Source organism: Ornithorhynchus anatinus, chromosome 14 (genome assembly GCF_004115215.2).
Source record: "Ornithorhynchus anatinus isolate Pmale09 chromosome 14, mOrnAna1.pri.v4, whole genome shotgun sequence".
Classification (NCBI taxonomy): Eukaryota; Metazoa; Chordata; class Mammalia; order Monotremata; family Ornithorhynchidae; genus Ornithorhynchus; species Ornithorhynchus anatinus.
Window position 1 is genome coordinate 25,864,110 of NC_041741.1, and position 15,660 is coordinate 25,879,769.

The 15,660-nt window shown below is 41.0% G+C and overlaps 1 protein-coding gene across 1 annotated transcript in view; it reads right to left on the reverse strand.

The window, feature by feature from the left end:
- Window positions 1-226: 226 nt before the first annotated feature.
- Window positions 227-15,660, reverse strand: part of PAWR (pro-apoptotic WT1 regulator) — a 124,812-nt gene continuing 109,378 nt past the window's right edge. The window contains exons 5-7 of the mRNA XM_039914038.1: window positions 12,742-12,889; window positions 7,915-8,019; window positions 227-1,927 (exon numbers count right to left, since the gene is read on the reverse strand). Of these exons, the coding sequence (XP_039769972.1) occupies window positions 1,841-1,927; window positions 7,915-8,019; window positions 12,742-12,889 (340 nt within the window). The 3' untranslated portion in view covers window positions 227-1,840. The remainder of the gene's footprint in view (window positions 1,928-7,914; window positions 8,020-12,741; window positions 12,890-15,660) is intronic.

The following is a 15,660-nucleotide window of genomic DNA, read 5'->3' on the forward strand; positions in this document are numbered from 1 at the left end:
TGCTCTTGCCCACAGCCCTAGAGAAGCATTTAAAGAGACTGTGTAGTCCTTTCCCAGTGTGGCCTAGAGGATAGAGCCAGGGCCTGGAAGTCAGAAGGACCCGTGTTCTAAACATGGCTCTGTCTCTGTCTGCTCTGTGATCGTGGCAAGTCACTTCACGTCTTCGGGCCTCAGTTACCTCATCTTTAAAATGAGGACTGTGTCCAATGCGATTATCCTGAATCTGTCCCTGCTCTTAGTACAGTACCTGGCATATACTAAGCGCTTAACCCATACCACAACTATTATTATTATGATTCTTAAATTGGTCCTGACAGATTGAACTCCCAAATTTCAAGAGTCAACAGACTCGGGTGCAAACTTGGCACCCCTCAGCTTCTTCCAACCCAACTTCTTTCTCTGTTGTGTGTACTTGTAGTGGAAGCGAGATGAACAACATAATCGTTCTCTCATCACCACGATGTTGCTCTGCAAAGGCATGATGTGCTTGCCCTCAAGATATGCCTCAAAATAGCAAGATAAAATACCAAGACTTGCTTAAGGAGTCCATAAAGAGACTTCTCGACAATAACATCCATTACTGATGGACATTTCTTAATATCAGACAACTTCATCATTACAGAGGTTCAAGTAACATACAAATTTAGTGTGCAACGCTTAATGCGTCAACAATGAACTCGCATTATCAGGCATTTAAATAAACCTTCAACATAGTCCATATTTTGATTTCTACATTCCCCAAATTAATAAAATGTATTTAAATTTAGGCCAGACGGTTGGCTATGTGAGAATTAAAATTTCAAGTTGGAAGTTTTATCCCAGTAGCATAAACAACTGGCAGGAAATGCTTCTAATGAAAATGATCTTTTAGTTTTAGTGTCAGATGTATTGACCAGATCTAACTAAAGAGGATAATTTGATTTTTATTAATAAATGATGGCAATCGAGGATGAGATTTAAAAAAATTAACTGACTCTGCGCCCTATGAGTCAGAGTGATGTGCACTCTCCTTTTTTATATTAATGTTCATTAAAAGGTTCAATTAATCAATTCAAAAATGCCTAGGCACTCATTTTAATGCCTGAAACATTACAGGAAGAGTTACATAAAAATAGATGTATATCTTTGCAGAAAATAAAGCACTTGGCTTTAAATTAAAAAAATACAAACCTAAGTCAGTACATTTGCATTTACTAGAGTATAATTCAAGTACTTCCCCAAAAAGACTTTTAGCTAAAATTGTCAATTGCATATGATTTACTGAAAATTTAACAGTGTTTCGTTGTAAAAGAGTGTGCTGGACAGAAAACTGCTATTCTGTCATGCGAATTCTCCTAATAGGATGCAAGACGGTTACAGCAAGCCACCAATCTATAAAGGCCACACATCGATAATAAGGCATCTGCACTTTACAACTTCTCAAACACCAAAAATTTCCCAATACATATTTGGATCCATGTAAACAAAACTTATTCCTATCATTTCTGTACCCCCATAGGCAAAATACAGTCTGATAGTTGTGACTGCTGATAACCATATTTCATCACATATATTATGTGAATACAAAACCAGAGTATTTCATACACCCTTGTCCATTTTAATAATTGGAAAAAAAACACTTATCCAAGAAAAGAGAGGTAAAGGAAACCTCCAAAGCAGATACTTATTTACTGATATGAAAAAGAAAATATTATGAAAATAAACATCCATCAGTTTTCTAGAAATAAATATATACACTTAGCTACTTTAATGTATTGCAACAGGAAATACCATCCCAGCATTGACCTTGACATTCAATCAGTAGTTTCAAACTCTTTATCCTCACTGCAGCATGCACCTTCTACCTTGTCAACTGTCCGACAACTTTCAAGAGGGTTTTATTTTCCTGCCTTAGTTGTTCATTTTCATCTTCTATTTCATCAAGATCCTGATGGAGAAAACGAAATCACATTTACTTTGTGAACAACACTCAAAAGATGAAGATAAAGACCAATTGCTATGTTATTAAAATGGGCACTATGATAATAATAATAACTGTGGCATTTGTTAAATGCTTTAATATGTGCCAAGCACTGTCCTAAAGAGCTGGGGGAGTTACATGGTAATCAGGTTGGACACAGTCCTTGTCTCACATGAGGCTCACAGTCTTAATCCCCATTTTACAGATGAGGTAACTGAGACACAGCGAAGTGAAGTGACCTGAAGTGAAGTGGCAGAGCTGGGATTAGAACCCATGACCTTCTGACTCCCAGGCCTGTGCTCAATCCACTGTGCCATGCTGTTTCTCTAATAGATGTTTAATAAATGCCATAAAAATAATCTTTTCAAAACCAAAAGAATCATTTTTTATAAACATTACAACAGCTCTTGAGCCTAACTTAAGTACCTCTTGGTATTTAAAATAGTAATGACATTAATTAATAATATTACTATATATTAATACACATTTTAATAATTTGAATTTAATTTTGAATTTCTCAATGGGATATATTTAAAAATAATAGTAATGATATTGTGAACTTCAGTAATAATAATTGTGGCATTTTTTAAGCACTTACCATGTGCCAAAAACTGAATTAAGTAATTGGATAGATACAAGTCTCACATGAGGCTCATATGCTATCCCTTGCACTCGGATTAAAACCCTTTATTCATTCCTCCGTCAGCTCCACGGGATTTAGGTACATATATGTAATTTATTTATTTACATTAATGTCTGCATCCCTCTCTAGACTCTAAGCTCAATGAGGGCAGGGAACGTGTCTTCTGACTCTGTTGTATTGAACTTTTCCAAGTGCTTAGTGCAGTGATCTGCACACAGTACATGCTCAACAAATATGTCTGATTGACTGAATGATTTTAGAGATAAGGCAACTGAGGCATCGAGAAATTAAGGTCACACAACAGGCAAATAGCAGAGCTGGGATTACAACCCAGGTTGGTGCTCTTTTCAGTAAACCAGGCCACAGTGGGGAAAAAAAATCATATTGTGTAAGACACATTCTGGGCCCCAAAGAACATACACACCGACATAGAGTATTTACCAACAGTGGAATTCAGAATAAATACATAATTAAACGAATAAAAATATGCACAGGTTCAAAGGACAGGTATAAATAAATACTTGAGGGCCAGAAGTGGCTGACTTTGGGGTGCCGGGAATTAACTAGGGAAGACTTGTTAGGAGAATTTGGTAGATACGGAGGGTTGAGATCTGGCGGATTTGTTGTGGGAGGAAAGTTCTAGGCTTGGAGAACAAGTGAACAGAAGGATCAGAGGCAGGAGGGAGAGACGAGAGCAAGCTTTAATTAGGGAGTGAGTTAGGGAAGAATAAACTGTAACAGCTCAGGAGTAATGGCTATCGAGAGCCATCAGATAAGATATAGAGAGCCAAATATTCCTTTATCTGGGAAGATTTATGTTTTGTCTGAAGGAAGGGGGGCAGATAAGATGGTCTCTTAAGGCTTTCCGGGACTTCAGATTCTGTGACTTCATGGCACCTCTGTTTCCATGAACCATTAATGATGTTTTTCTCTATTGCAAACCCATTACTCTCTCTGTTTCCTTACATGATTAGGCTATCATTTTAATATTTTTAAAAGGAAATAAGATCAAAAATCAATTCATTAATTCACTCATTCAATCATTTATTGAGCACCTACTGTGGGCAGGGCACTGTACAAAATGCTTGGAAAGTAAGATTCAGGAATAGAGACAATCCCTGCCCACACCGGGTTTACAGTCTAGAAAGGGGGAGACAGACATCAAAACAAGTATACAGGCATCATAATAAATAAAAAGAATTATAGATATATACATGTCAAAACAAGTAAACAGATACTAATATAATAAATAGAATGATATATTTTATGCCCATCTTTCAGAAGTTGACAATTCCTCTTTCAAAAAAGTTCAAGAAAATTTAAGAATGAGGACAAATACCCTCTCCTGCTTCTACTTTCCAACTTAATCTTCCTGGATTTTCCTTGTCATGAAACTCATATTCAGAATGGTTACTGCAGAATTGGTGCCTCTGAATTAAGACTAACCACCCTTCAGATGATGTTTCAAGTCTGATAACAGATTTGGTTTTGCTATTCAATTAAGGAGAGCATGGATAACATTACTAGAGTTACACGTAGACTTTAATTCTCTACTGCTCACAGTTTTTAAACTGCAAAATGGGGATGTTTTCCCTCCAACTTAGACTGCATGCCCCATGTGGGACCTGATTATCTTGTATCTACTCCAGCACTGAGTATCCAGGGTTTGGCATATAGTAAGCGTTTAAATAACACAATAATTATTATTACTTAACCATCATTTTTGCTACCATAAGTTGATTGCTTTTAGTTTAAGATAATTAGTAGATGATTAGTTATTCTAGAGGTTCATATTTAAAACATTTTCATTTGAGTCAGAAAGATGATGATTTATCTGAAATACTAGTAACATGCACACTTCCCTGAAAATCCTCATTCCGTTAAATAGCTACCACTGTAGCTTCAAAGAAATCTACACGGGAGAAGAAGAGATAGTACCGTGAATTGGTTCAGTACTTTTACTTTTGAGTGTGCTGTTGCATTTCTTATCTCATTTTATCCTTACAACATTCCTTTGAGACAGGTTGGGAGAAGCTGGTAGGATTGCTTGTAGAGGAGAGGGACTGTGATATATTGTACTCTTCCAGGTGCTTAGTAAAGTGCTCTGCACACACTGAGCGCTCAATAAATATGATGAATTGATTATTCCCATTTTCAGATGTATGGATGGAGGCCCTAAGAAGCTAAGTGACTTGCCCAAGATCACTCTGCAAGCCAATGGCAGACCTGGAATTAGAACTAAGGTCCTTGACTTCCTAACCCATATAGCCTTTCGATTAAACCACACTGTCCAATAGAAAAGATTACGACATTAATTCCTTCATTTATCTTATCTTTTTGAATTTGTTTCTCCTTAAAAGGCAAACTGACTCATCAGCAATCCCCAGAGTTGAACTGGGTTCCCAGTTTCACTCAGGCATTAGCAAGTCTAGCCCAGGGTAGACTGGAATTCCTGCAAACATTTGGCTGGTCCCGATCCTGGAAGCTCACTGTGGGCAGGCAATGTGACCATTTATTGATGTATTGTACTCTCCCAAGCGCTTAGAACAGTGCACTGTACACAGTGAACGCTCAATTAATACGATTGAATTAATGAATGAATCCATGCCCAATCCAAAGGGGAAAGAGACATTTTAGCATTTTCAATAGTCTTTTTGCGCTTGAATTTGTACCCATATTCACCCCCCTCTCAGTTCCATAGCATTTATGTACATATCCGTAATTTATTTATATTAATGTCTGTCTCCCACCTCTAGACCGTAAGCTCATTGTGGGCAGGGAACGGTCTACCAACACTGTTATACTGCACTCTCCCAGTGGTTAGTACAGTGCTGTGCACACGGTAAGTGCTCAATAAATACCACTGACTGATGGACAATCAATCTTAGAATGGCGGTCACTGAATCCAAAGGAGACACCATCCTTATCGCATGGATTTACTTCTGAGTCGGATGAACCTGATTCCAAATGGTACCACAACTATGCTGAACCCTTGGGTTCTCTTGGGATTGGGGCCAAGGCTGGAATTGTAAACTTTAATCTACTTTGAATCAGTCAATGGTATTCACTGAGTGCTTACTATGTGCGGGGCACTGTACTAAGGTTCGGAAGAGTGCAGTATAACAGAGTTGGTAGATCCATTCCCTGCCCACAGTTGAGCTTACAGTCTAGAGGGGGAGACGGACATTAATATAAACAAATTACAGCATGGTACATAAATACCGTGGGGTTGAGGGTGGGGTGAATAAAGGGTACATACCCAAAGTCCAAGGGCTATTGAAAATAATAATAAAAATAATGGTATTTGTTAAGTGCTTACTGTGTGTCGAGCATTGTTTTAAGCACTGGGGTAGGTACAAGCTACTCAGGTTGGACACTGCACCTGTCTCACATGGGCCTGACAGTCTTCATCCCCATTTTACAGATGAGGTAACTGAGGCCAGAAAAAGGAAGTGATTTGCCCAAGGTCACAGAGCAGACAAGTGGCAGAGTCAGGATTAGAACCCAAGTCCTTCTGACTCCCAGGGCTATGCTCGATCCACTAGGCCATGTCTCTTCCCACACTAAAATGCCAAGGGCAGAACTGATGGGGAGTAAAGGGTGAGGAGGTGAAACTTTTGAGCTGCGTCTCCTCCATCCTAATCCCATTTGGGTTGTAAGATTTCATTGCTGTCACTCCTGAAGGGAAAGTCAGATGGAAGAGATGGCTGTGAGGCAAAACAAGGCACTTAATTTTCAACACGCTGAATTTCAGGTGTTAGTGGGTCATTCAGGGGGAGATGACCCAGAGACAGGTGGCGATATGGGATTGTAAAATTAGATGAGAGGATGGATGTAGATTGGGAAGTCACCTGCTCACAGGTGGTAACCGAAGTTACCTGACACAGTGAGTGGGAAGAGTGAGAAAGAAGCAGGACACCTGAAGTGGGAGCTTACAGAACTCCTTCAGTGTATAGAGTAGGCGGAAGATAGAAAAGGGAGAACACTGTGTTATAAAACTAAAGCTAGGAGCGAATTCCTGGAAGGAGGGAGTAGTCCAAAATGTCAGACTACTAATAATTCCTGTGACATTTGTAAAGCGTTACCTATGAGCCAAGCTCTGTATTAAATGTTGGGGGCAGATCCAAAATAATTAGGTCAGACATTCATTCATTCAATAGTATTTATTGATCGCTTACTATGTGCAGAGCACTGTACTAAGAGCTTGGAATGAACAAGTCGGCAACAGATAGAGACAGTCCCTGCCGTTTGACGGGTTTACAGTCTAATCGGGGGAGAAGGACAGACAAGAACACAATCAAAGTCAGCCAAATGATCGAGTCCATTAGATCGAAACAGAAAAGGACACTGAAAGTTTCTTGAGGGCAGGCAATGTGCCTATTCGCTCTGCTGTACTGTACACTCCAAAGCACTTAATATAGCGCTCTACAATCAAACCAATCATATTTATTGAGCGCTGTGTGCAGAGCACCGTACTAAATGCTTGGGAGAGTACAGTATAAGACTCAGTAATCGCTCTAGAATTACCATTAACTGACTCATTGATTGGAGACTTTTAGTGGGCATGGTTTCAGGTGAGCCAGATGATGAATCCATATTGTATAGCTAAGAGTTAGCTCTGAAAGGAAGGTGGGAGATCTTTGGGGAGAAGGGTAAGAACGCGGAAAAAAACAAATCTGAGGTCGTAAAGACAGTCCTTGGGTAAATTTGCACTGGATGGCCTTTATGCTCCCAACAAAAGAGTTAGGGCAGTCACTGGGTGGGAGACTGTGAGCCTTTTGCGGGCACGGATTGTCCCTATTTGTTGCTGAATTGTACTTCCCAAGCACTTAGTATAGGGCTCTGCACACAGTAAGCACTCGATAAATACGACTGAATGAATGAACAGTTTTGAAGGGCAAGGAGATGGGACTGAGATGGAGAAATCTTGTGAGGAATACGACAGGAGCTGAAGAGAGACACCTGGAGCTCAATCTGGGAGACAGTTTCCGTTTTCAAGTGAAGTGTAAACCACTGCAAAAGCCTTTTACATAATGGAGAAATATCGTAACAGAAGTAATTTTGGATGAAAAGAAGGCAAGGTTAGAAATATTTCCAAATCATTTGCAGCTGCTGTGTGTTAACCAAGCGGTAAAGGGGTCAAACCTAATGGGTTTAAGTTTCTTGTATTACTGAAGATGGAATTCTATGCTACAGCTATGTATGGAATAATCTAGACTGTTGACAAACTCAGAGATCAGTTCAGTCCTCTATTCACCTGCTTTTATGTAACTGCCATGCGAAACTGAAAATTAAAATGTGTTATACTTACTCTATTTAATAAATCAATTTCTTCCTTGAGTTTCCCAATCGTTTCTTCTTTGTCCTGCATTATCCTCACAAGCCTTAAATTCTCTTGTCTCTCCTTTACTACTTCCTGGAGGACACACAGAACAAAGTGTGATTTTGGCATTAGTTGATTACGTCTTGAAGACCGCACACAATTGCCTTGAATGGTTTACATTTGTCAAAACTGGTAAACTGACAGATATTAGGAATTTAGCGAAACAGTTTATATGAACCTTTTAATTAACCAGAAGAAGAAGAGATCAGGTACTGGAAAGAGTGTGTGTGTGTGGCAGGGGTGGGGGAGAAGGGAATGCAGACTTTAAAAGAATGTTCCAGACTAAGTCAAGGTTTACACAAGCCTTTAACAAATGCTAACAGATTTTTCTAGTAGCTTCCTCCCTCCTCTTCCTCTGTAAGTCAACATAACATCACCTTTGAGAGAAGGTCAAGAATATTTTCAGCAAATCACGGCAGCAGCAGTGCATCAAGGATTAGATCATTTTCAAGGACAAAAAGAGAGAGACAATTGCACTCCACTCAACTGGCACCATGGCTTTATTGGGCTATTAAATAATGTCTGATTTATTTGGAAATTTGTGATTTATTTGGAAAACTGGAAACAGCCTAAAATCCCAATAAAACAATTCTCTTAAGTAAATATTGGCCTTGAAAGCTATGGGATTATTTTCTTTTACATCTCCATTTCCAAATGGAAATAAGCACTTGTTTTGATGCAAAATCCAAGCTGTTAGTTGGAATTATTTACATGTGAAGGAATTAATTTCCCTTCACTTTACAACCTGTGCAGTCAGAAAATGATTCTCCTTCAAATAAAAAAAAACAAAACACAATTTCATAAGGGGATCCTGTGTGTGTGTGTGTGTGTGTGTGCGCGCGTGCGTGCACGAGCACGCGCTTGAATCTACCTGGGAACAGGGACTTTGGCAACTGAAAGAAGAATTTTATATGCATTTTAACTGGTTTACAGGACATTTTCAGGCAGCAGCTGAGCCAAGATGCTCGGGAGGTATCTTTACTGAGTATATAAACAAAACATTCCTAGCTCAGGATCCTAGCTTCATTGTTTAATCAGGAATTTCAATGTGTAGTACCCATTACTAATATAGCTAGTGCACGCATGATAGAGAAAGAGTATGGGCTTGGGAGCCAGAGGACGTGGGTTCTAATCCCAGCTCCGCCACTTGTCTGCTGTGAGATCTTGGGCAAGTCACTTAACTTCTCTGTGCCTCAGTTACCTCATCTGTAAAAATGGGGATTAAAAACTGTAAGCCTCATGTGGACAATCTGATTACCCTGCATCTACCCCAGCGCTAAGAACAGTGCTCAGCCCAGAGTAAGCGCTTAACAAATACCATAATAATTACTTTATTATAGTGGTAATTAAAGAATACAAAATGTCTCTGTCTGAGGTTATGTAAATTCTATCTAGCCCCAAGAACATTGTGAGAAATCTAGAAATCAAAAGTGAATCGATTCCATTCTTTGGCATTCAGCAAGAGGATGAAGAGAGAAAAGTGGCAGAGAGACAAGCTTATAAAACTCATAAAAAAAAGTGTGGTATTTATTAAGGGCTTTCTATGTGCCAAACACTGTACTAAGTGCTGGGCTAGATACAGCATATGCAGTTCGGACACAGTCTCTGTCCCTCACGGAGCTTAGTGTTTTAGTAGGAGGGAGAACAGGTACTGAACGCCCATTTTACAGATGAAGAAACCGAGCCCCAAAGACATTAAGTGACTTGCCCGAGGCCACACAGCAGACAAATGACAGAGCTGGGATTATCACATTGCACATGTATATGTCCCACCCATAAGAATACCCTGCTATAAAAGGGTCACTAGGAAACTTAAAAGTAGCCATAATTTCTCCAGCAATCTCAATTGTCCTTCTACCTCTTCCAGGCAAATCATTAATATAAACTATCTACTAGATACAATCCCTACACTAAGCACTTGGCAAAGTACAACAGAATTAGGACTTATGATCACTAGCCTCGAAGAGTCCAAACAAATGAATAAAAAAATACAAATAGGGGTATGGGAATAATAATAAAAAGATAATAATAATAAAATCTGTTCAGCACTTTCTATGTGTCAAGCACTGTACTAAAAGCACTGGGGTAGAGGCAAGATCATCAGGTACCACTTGAGGTTCATAGTCTAAACAGAAGGGAGAACGGATTTTGAATCCTTATTTTGCAGATGAGGGAACTGAGGCACAGAGAAGTTAAGTGACTTGCCCAAGTTCACGCAGCAGACGAGTGGCAGAGCTTGGATTAGAACCCAGGTTCTCTGACTCCCAGGCCCGGTCTCTTTCCACTAGGCCACACTGCTTCCCAAGGTAACAGTAATAACAATGATTGTGGTTTTTGTTAAATGTTTACTATTTCATTCCTTCAATCATATTTATTGAGCACTTACTGAGTGCAGAGCACTGTACTAAGCGCTGGGAAAGTACAATTTGGCAACAGATAGAGACAATCCCTACCCAACAACTGGCTCTCTGCCTAGCATACATATATAAGTATGTTTTTTGTCTCAGAAGTGCTGAATGGAGTAGCTGTTGGGGCGGGGAAATTAGATATACACTGGAAAAATTAGAACTTAATCATGGAAGACCACCTGAAAGGGATGTGGGATTTCAGAAAAGCTGGGGAGAATTGTGGTCTGTCACATAGGAAGAGGTAGGGAGTTCTAGTCAGCGGGTGAAGCCAGAGGCCAGAGGCAAGAGAGACAAAAAGGCACGAGGAGCAGGAGAGTTTCAGAGGAACAGAGAGTGTGAGCTGGGGTGTAGTAGGAGAAGAGAGTTGATAAGTAGCAATGAGACAGCTGATTGAGTGCCTTCGAGCCAACAGTCAGGAGTTTATTCTTGATGCGGAGAAGAATCGTCAACCACACGAGATTTTTGATGGTTGGGGAAGACAGGTGCAGAGTGCTGCTTTTGAAAAGTGAGTGACCTAGGCAGCAGAGTCAAGTAACGGTACTTGTTAAGCGCTTACTATGTGCCAAGCACTGTTCTAAGCACTGGGGTAGATACAAGTTAATCAGGTTGGACACAGGACTAGAGGTGGAGAGCCAGAAAGTGGGGAGCCTAGCAAGGAGGCTTATGCAGTGATAGAGAAGCAGCGTGGCTCAGTGGAAAGAGCCCGGGCTTGGGAGTCAGAGGGCATGGGTTCGAATCCCTGCTCTGCCACTTGTCAGCTGTGTGACTGTGGGCAAGTCACTTAACTTCTCTGTGCCTCAGTTACCTCATCTATAAAATGGGGATTAAGACTGAGAGCCTCATGTGCGACAACCTGATTACCCTGTATACCCCAGCGCTTAGAACAGTGCTCTGCACATAGTAAGCGCTTAACAAATACCAATATTATTATTATTATCAAGCCAAGCTGACAAGGGCCTGGACACGCAGGCTGGCCGTTTGGATGAGAAGGAAGAGGAGTATCCCGGTGTTGACTGCATAAGGGGGAAGAGGGAGGGAGGAATTAAGGATAATGTCATTGTTTGGGGCTTCGGAGATTGGGGAGGTGGGGGGATAGGATGGTGGTGTTTTCACCTGTGATGGGAAAGTGAGATGGACAAAGGGGGATAAATGGGAAAAGACGAGTTCAGTTCATATTGATTTTTGGGGTGAGGGTGGAAAATCCAAATTTTGAGCTGTCGCAGAGGCAGGAGGAAATGCAAGACTGCAGAGAATGAGAGGAGGGCTAGCAAGGTAGATTGTAGGAGTCCTCTGCAGAGAGGTGGTTGTTGAAGCCCTGAGAGAGGGTGAGCTTCCTAAAAGGATGAATAAAATTGTAATCCACTAGACTGCAAACTCCTTGAGGGCAGGGATTGGGTCTACTGTATTTGTTCCCCTCTTGACTGTAAGCTAGTTGTGGGCAGGGAACGTGCCTACTAACTTTTGTTGCACTGCACTCTTCCAAGAGCTTAGTATAGTGTTCTGCACACAATAAGGGCTCAATAAACATGATCGACTGCTCCCTGTGGGGAGGGAACATACAGTGCTAAGCGCTTAGTATAGTGCTGTGCACACAGTAAGCGCACAATACGATTGAACTGTTATATGGTACTTTCCTAAGTGCTTAGTACAGTGCTCTGCACGCAGTAAATGCTCAATAAATAATAACTGATTGATTGATTAGTATAAAGTGAAAATGGAAAGGTACCAACAACAGGGCTTTGAGGGACACCCAATCAATCAATCAAATGGTATTTATTGAGCACTTTACTGGTGCAGGGTAGTGAGCTATGGGATGTGAAGCAAGAGAAAAGTTAACAATAGAGACTGGGAAGGATCGCTCTGAGAGGAAGGGGAGAGCTAGGAGAGGACCGTGTCAGAGCGGTATACGATCGCTGAAGAGGCCAAGAAGTCGAGGACAGATTAGAGTCTGTTAGATTTGGCAAGAAAGAGGGGCCAAGGCTCTTTTTACATTCAATCTCTTTTTTTTGCCTTTACAACCGCTGCTGGGTCAAATAACATCTGCTCATAATCTCCAATTTGGATCGAGTAGAAGGGTTTAGTCTACTCCGTGCGGTTGGAAGGACAGGGGAATGAGGCAAAAGAAGAAAGCTGCTCTCAAACTCTCACCACAAATTAAATCCTTCATGATATTATGAGCTAGGTAGTTTAGAAGCAAACGGTTATTAGATAGCACGTTCATGAGGTTTATAACTGTATATTCCAGTTAAACACCTAAAATTCAAAAGGTGAGTCTAAAAACTGATTAATTTTAATAACAGCATCTTTCTCATCAGAAAAGATATTCTTTAAAAATTGTGATTCTTACCTTTTCAAGTTCTTCAATTTTCTTTTCCAATGTACTATTAGGGATTGAATTTCCAGAAGAATTTCCATCCCTGTTATATCTATGGAATCCTCCCCTATCTATTCTGGAATATCGACCTGGACCATCCTCTTCAGGACCACTAGTTGTACTGTGGAAATAAGGATAAATTCACTGAAATGTACGTACGTCATTTTAAAAATAGGAATTGTCTTGTTATGTGAAAATGAATCATGACACACAGGAAGAGTCATTATCGCTGGCTAAAAGGGAAAAGTTATCGCAGCAGGATATGGGTGGTAAAACTTGAGATACAAAATTTCTTAACGGCTGCTCCTTTTTTGAAAGAAAACTATATAAATATGCTTAATTCCATTCAGTTAATGATTTTTATTGAGCACCACTGAATATATAGCAATGCAGTAAGTACTTAGGAGAGTATTGCAGAAATAAAGCATACATATCCCATCCATAAGAAGCTTCCAATTGAGTTGTTATAACTTTTTTATATTAAATGATGATAATAAAAGAAGCAGAGTGGCCTAACGGAAAGAGCCAGGGCTTGGGCGTCGGAGGATCTGGGTTCTAATCTCAATGTCAACACCTACCTGGACAAGTAATTTAACTTCTCTGTGCCACAACTCTCTCAACTGCAAAATGGGGATTCAATTCCTGTTTATTTTTATTATTAATAATATTGATAATTGTGGTATTTACTAAGTGCTTACTATCTGCCAGGCACTGTACTAAGCTCTGGGATGGGTACAAGTCTAACACGGTCTAAGTAAGAGGGAGAACAAATATTGACTTACCACCTTAAGGTTGAGGACACTGAGGCACAAAGAAGTTAAATGCCCAAGGTCTCACAGCAGACAAACAGCAGTGTCAGATTTAGAACCCAGGTCCTCTGACTAGCCCATGCTCTTTCCATTAATTAGGTCACGCTGCTTCATGTTGGATCTACATCTGCAGGGAGGGGAAACCAGTGCTATCCCTCCTGCTAAGACTTGGGAGCACACCATGTGGGAACTGATTACCCTGAATCTACCCCATTGCTTAGTACATGGCTTGGCACATAGAAAGTGCTTAACAAATAGCACAATGCTTATCACGATGATTCTCTATCCTGGCTAAATAATCAAATTAGAATCATGAATGAATAGTTCCTGTCTGCTGGGTGAACTTGAGCAAGTCACTTCACTTCTCTGGGCCTCAGCTCCCGCATCTGGAAAATGGGGATTAAGAGTGTGAGCCGCATGTGGGACAAGAACTGTATCCAACCTGATTAACTTGTATCTAACCCAACGCTAAGCATATAGTAAGCACTTAAATACCATTACTATTATTACTTCTGACGAACTCTGAAATTACCCAGGGATCATGGATTTAAGAGCCAATTTTTGATTGCTCATTTGCAGTTTTTCTGTATCGTTCCGGTGAAGACCTGCGGGTATGTGTGAATAATAATATTCGTATTTGTTAAGCGCTTACTATGTGCAGAGCACTGTTCTAAGCGCTGGGGGAGATTCGGGGTAAACAGGTCGTCCCACGTGAGGCTCACGGTTAATCCCCATTTTACAGATGAGGTAACTGAGGCACAGAGAAGTGAAGTGACTTGCCCACAGTCACACAGCTGACAAGTGGCAGAGCCGGGAGTCGAACTCATGACCTCTGACTCCGAAGCCCAGGCTCTTTCCACTGAGCCACGCTGCGAGATTGGGGGTAAGGGGGGTGAGCGGGGAGTTGGAGAAATGGGGCATACACACGCAAGCTGAGAGGTTTCTAGTTTCATAATGGGAGCTGTAGCTTTGAGCAGGGCTTGGACTGTTCTGTCCTGCTCAACACTGCTGTTCTCCCAGTGAAGACTGGGAGTTTTTCCACCTTAGGTATGTGGCCGCCGCCTCCTCCCAGCTTGGCTGTCTGTCTGCTATGTGTGTGGTGAGTCATGGGCAATGGATGCATAGCTAATTACGAGGAAAGATTCCCACCACCTGGACTGCAGACACGGTGACATGCTCGAGCCAAAAAATCTCCAACTATCTCTGCGAGAAGTATTTGCTTATTATTCACACTGGCTGAGTTGGATAATTATGAGTTCTTTTTTTTAAAAAAAAAAAATTAAGCGCTTACTCTGTGACAGGCACTGTACTAAGCACGGGGGTAGGTACGAGATAAGAGGGTGGGAAACAGTCCATGGCCCGCATGAGGGCTCACAGTCTTAATCTTCATTTTACAGATGAAGTGACTGAGGCACAGATAAATTTAAGTGACTTTCCCAAAGTCACAGAGCAGACAAGTGGTGGAGCTGGGATTAGAAACTAGGTTCTTCTGACTCCCAGTCCCATGCCTCTACCCACTAGGCCATACTGCTTCTCTTGCTACTTCCCTCAACCCTTTCTCTCTTGCTTTCCTGCTTTCCCTCTTTCTTTCCTTCTCTCTCTCTCTCACACACATACAAAGCTGCACTAAAGTAATCACCATTTTGAGGATTTTCATTCAGTGGATTATGGCATAGCACTGTGTTTTGGAAGGCTCGTTATGGACTCCCAAGAATTTTAGGGAAATACCATCATCTTCCACCCAGAGACACACTGTGACCTAGAGACCTAGTCTCTCTCCGGGCCAGCAACTGTGAGCATGATCCAGTGCTTTTGGCTGGGATTAGTGGGTTGGGAAGGAAGACGAGGGGAAAGGGTCCAAAGAGAGTTTTACCCAGAAGCTCAACACCCTGTTTTGATTTGGTGGGATTTCAGAAAAGAATTGGATGGTGTATGTCCTGAAGCTACATCTGGCATTTTCTCCTTTCATATCATTGGACTCTGGAATTTGCCTTATCTAATTACTGCCATGCTCACCTTCCCACCATCGGCCAAACTCCCTTGGGCTACTCACCACTATCTCACTTCTTTCCTCTCCTAAGCA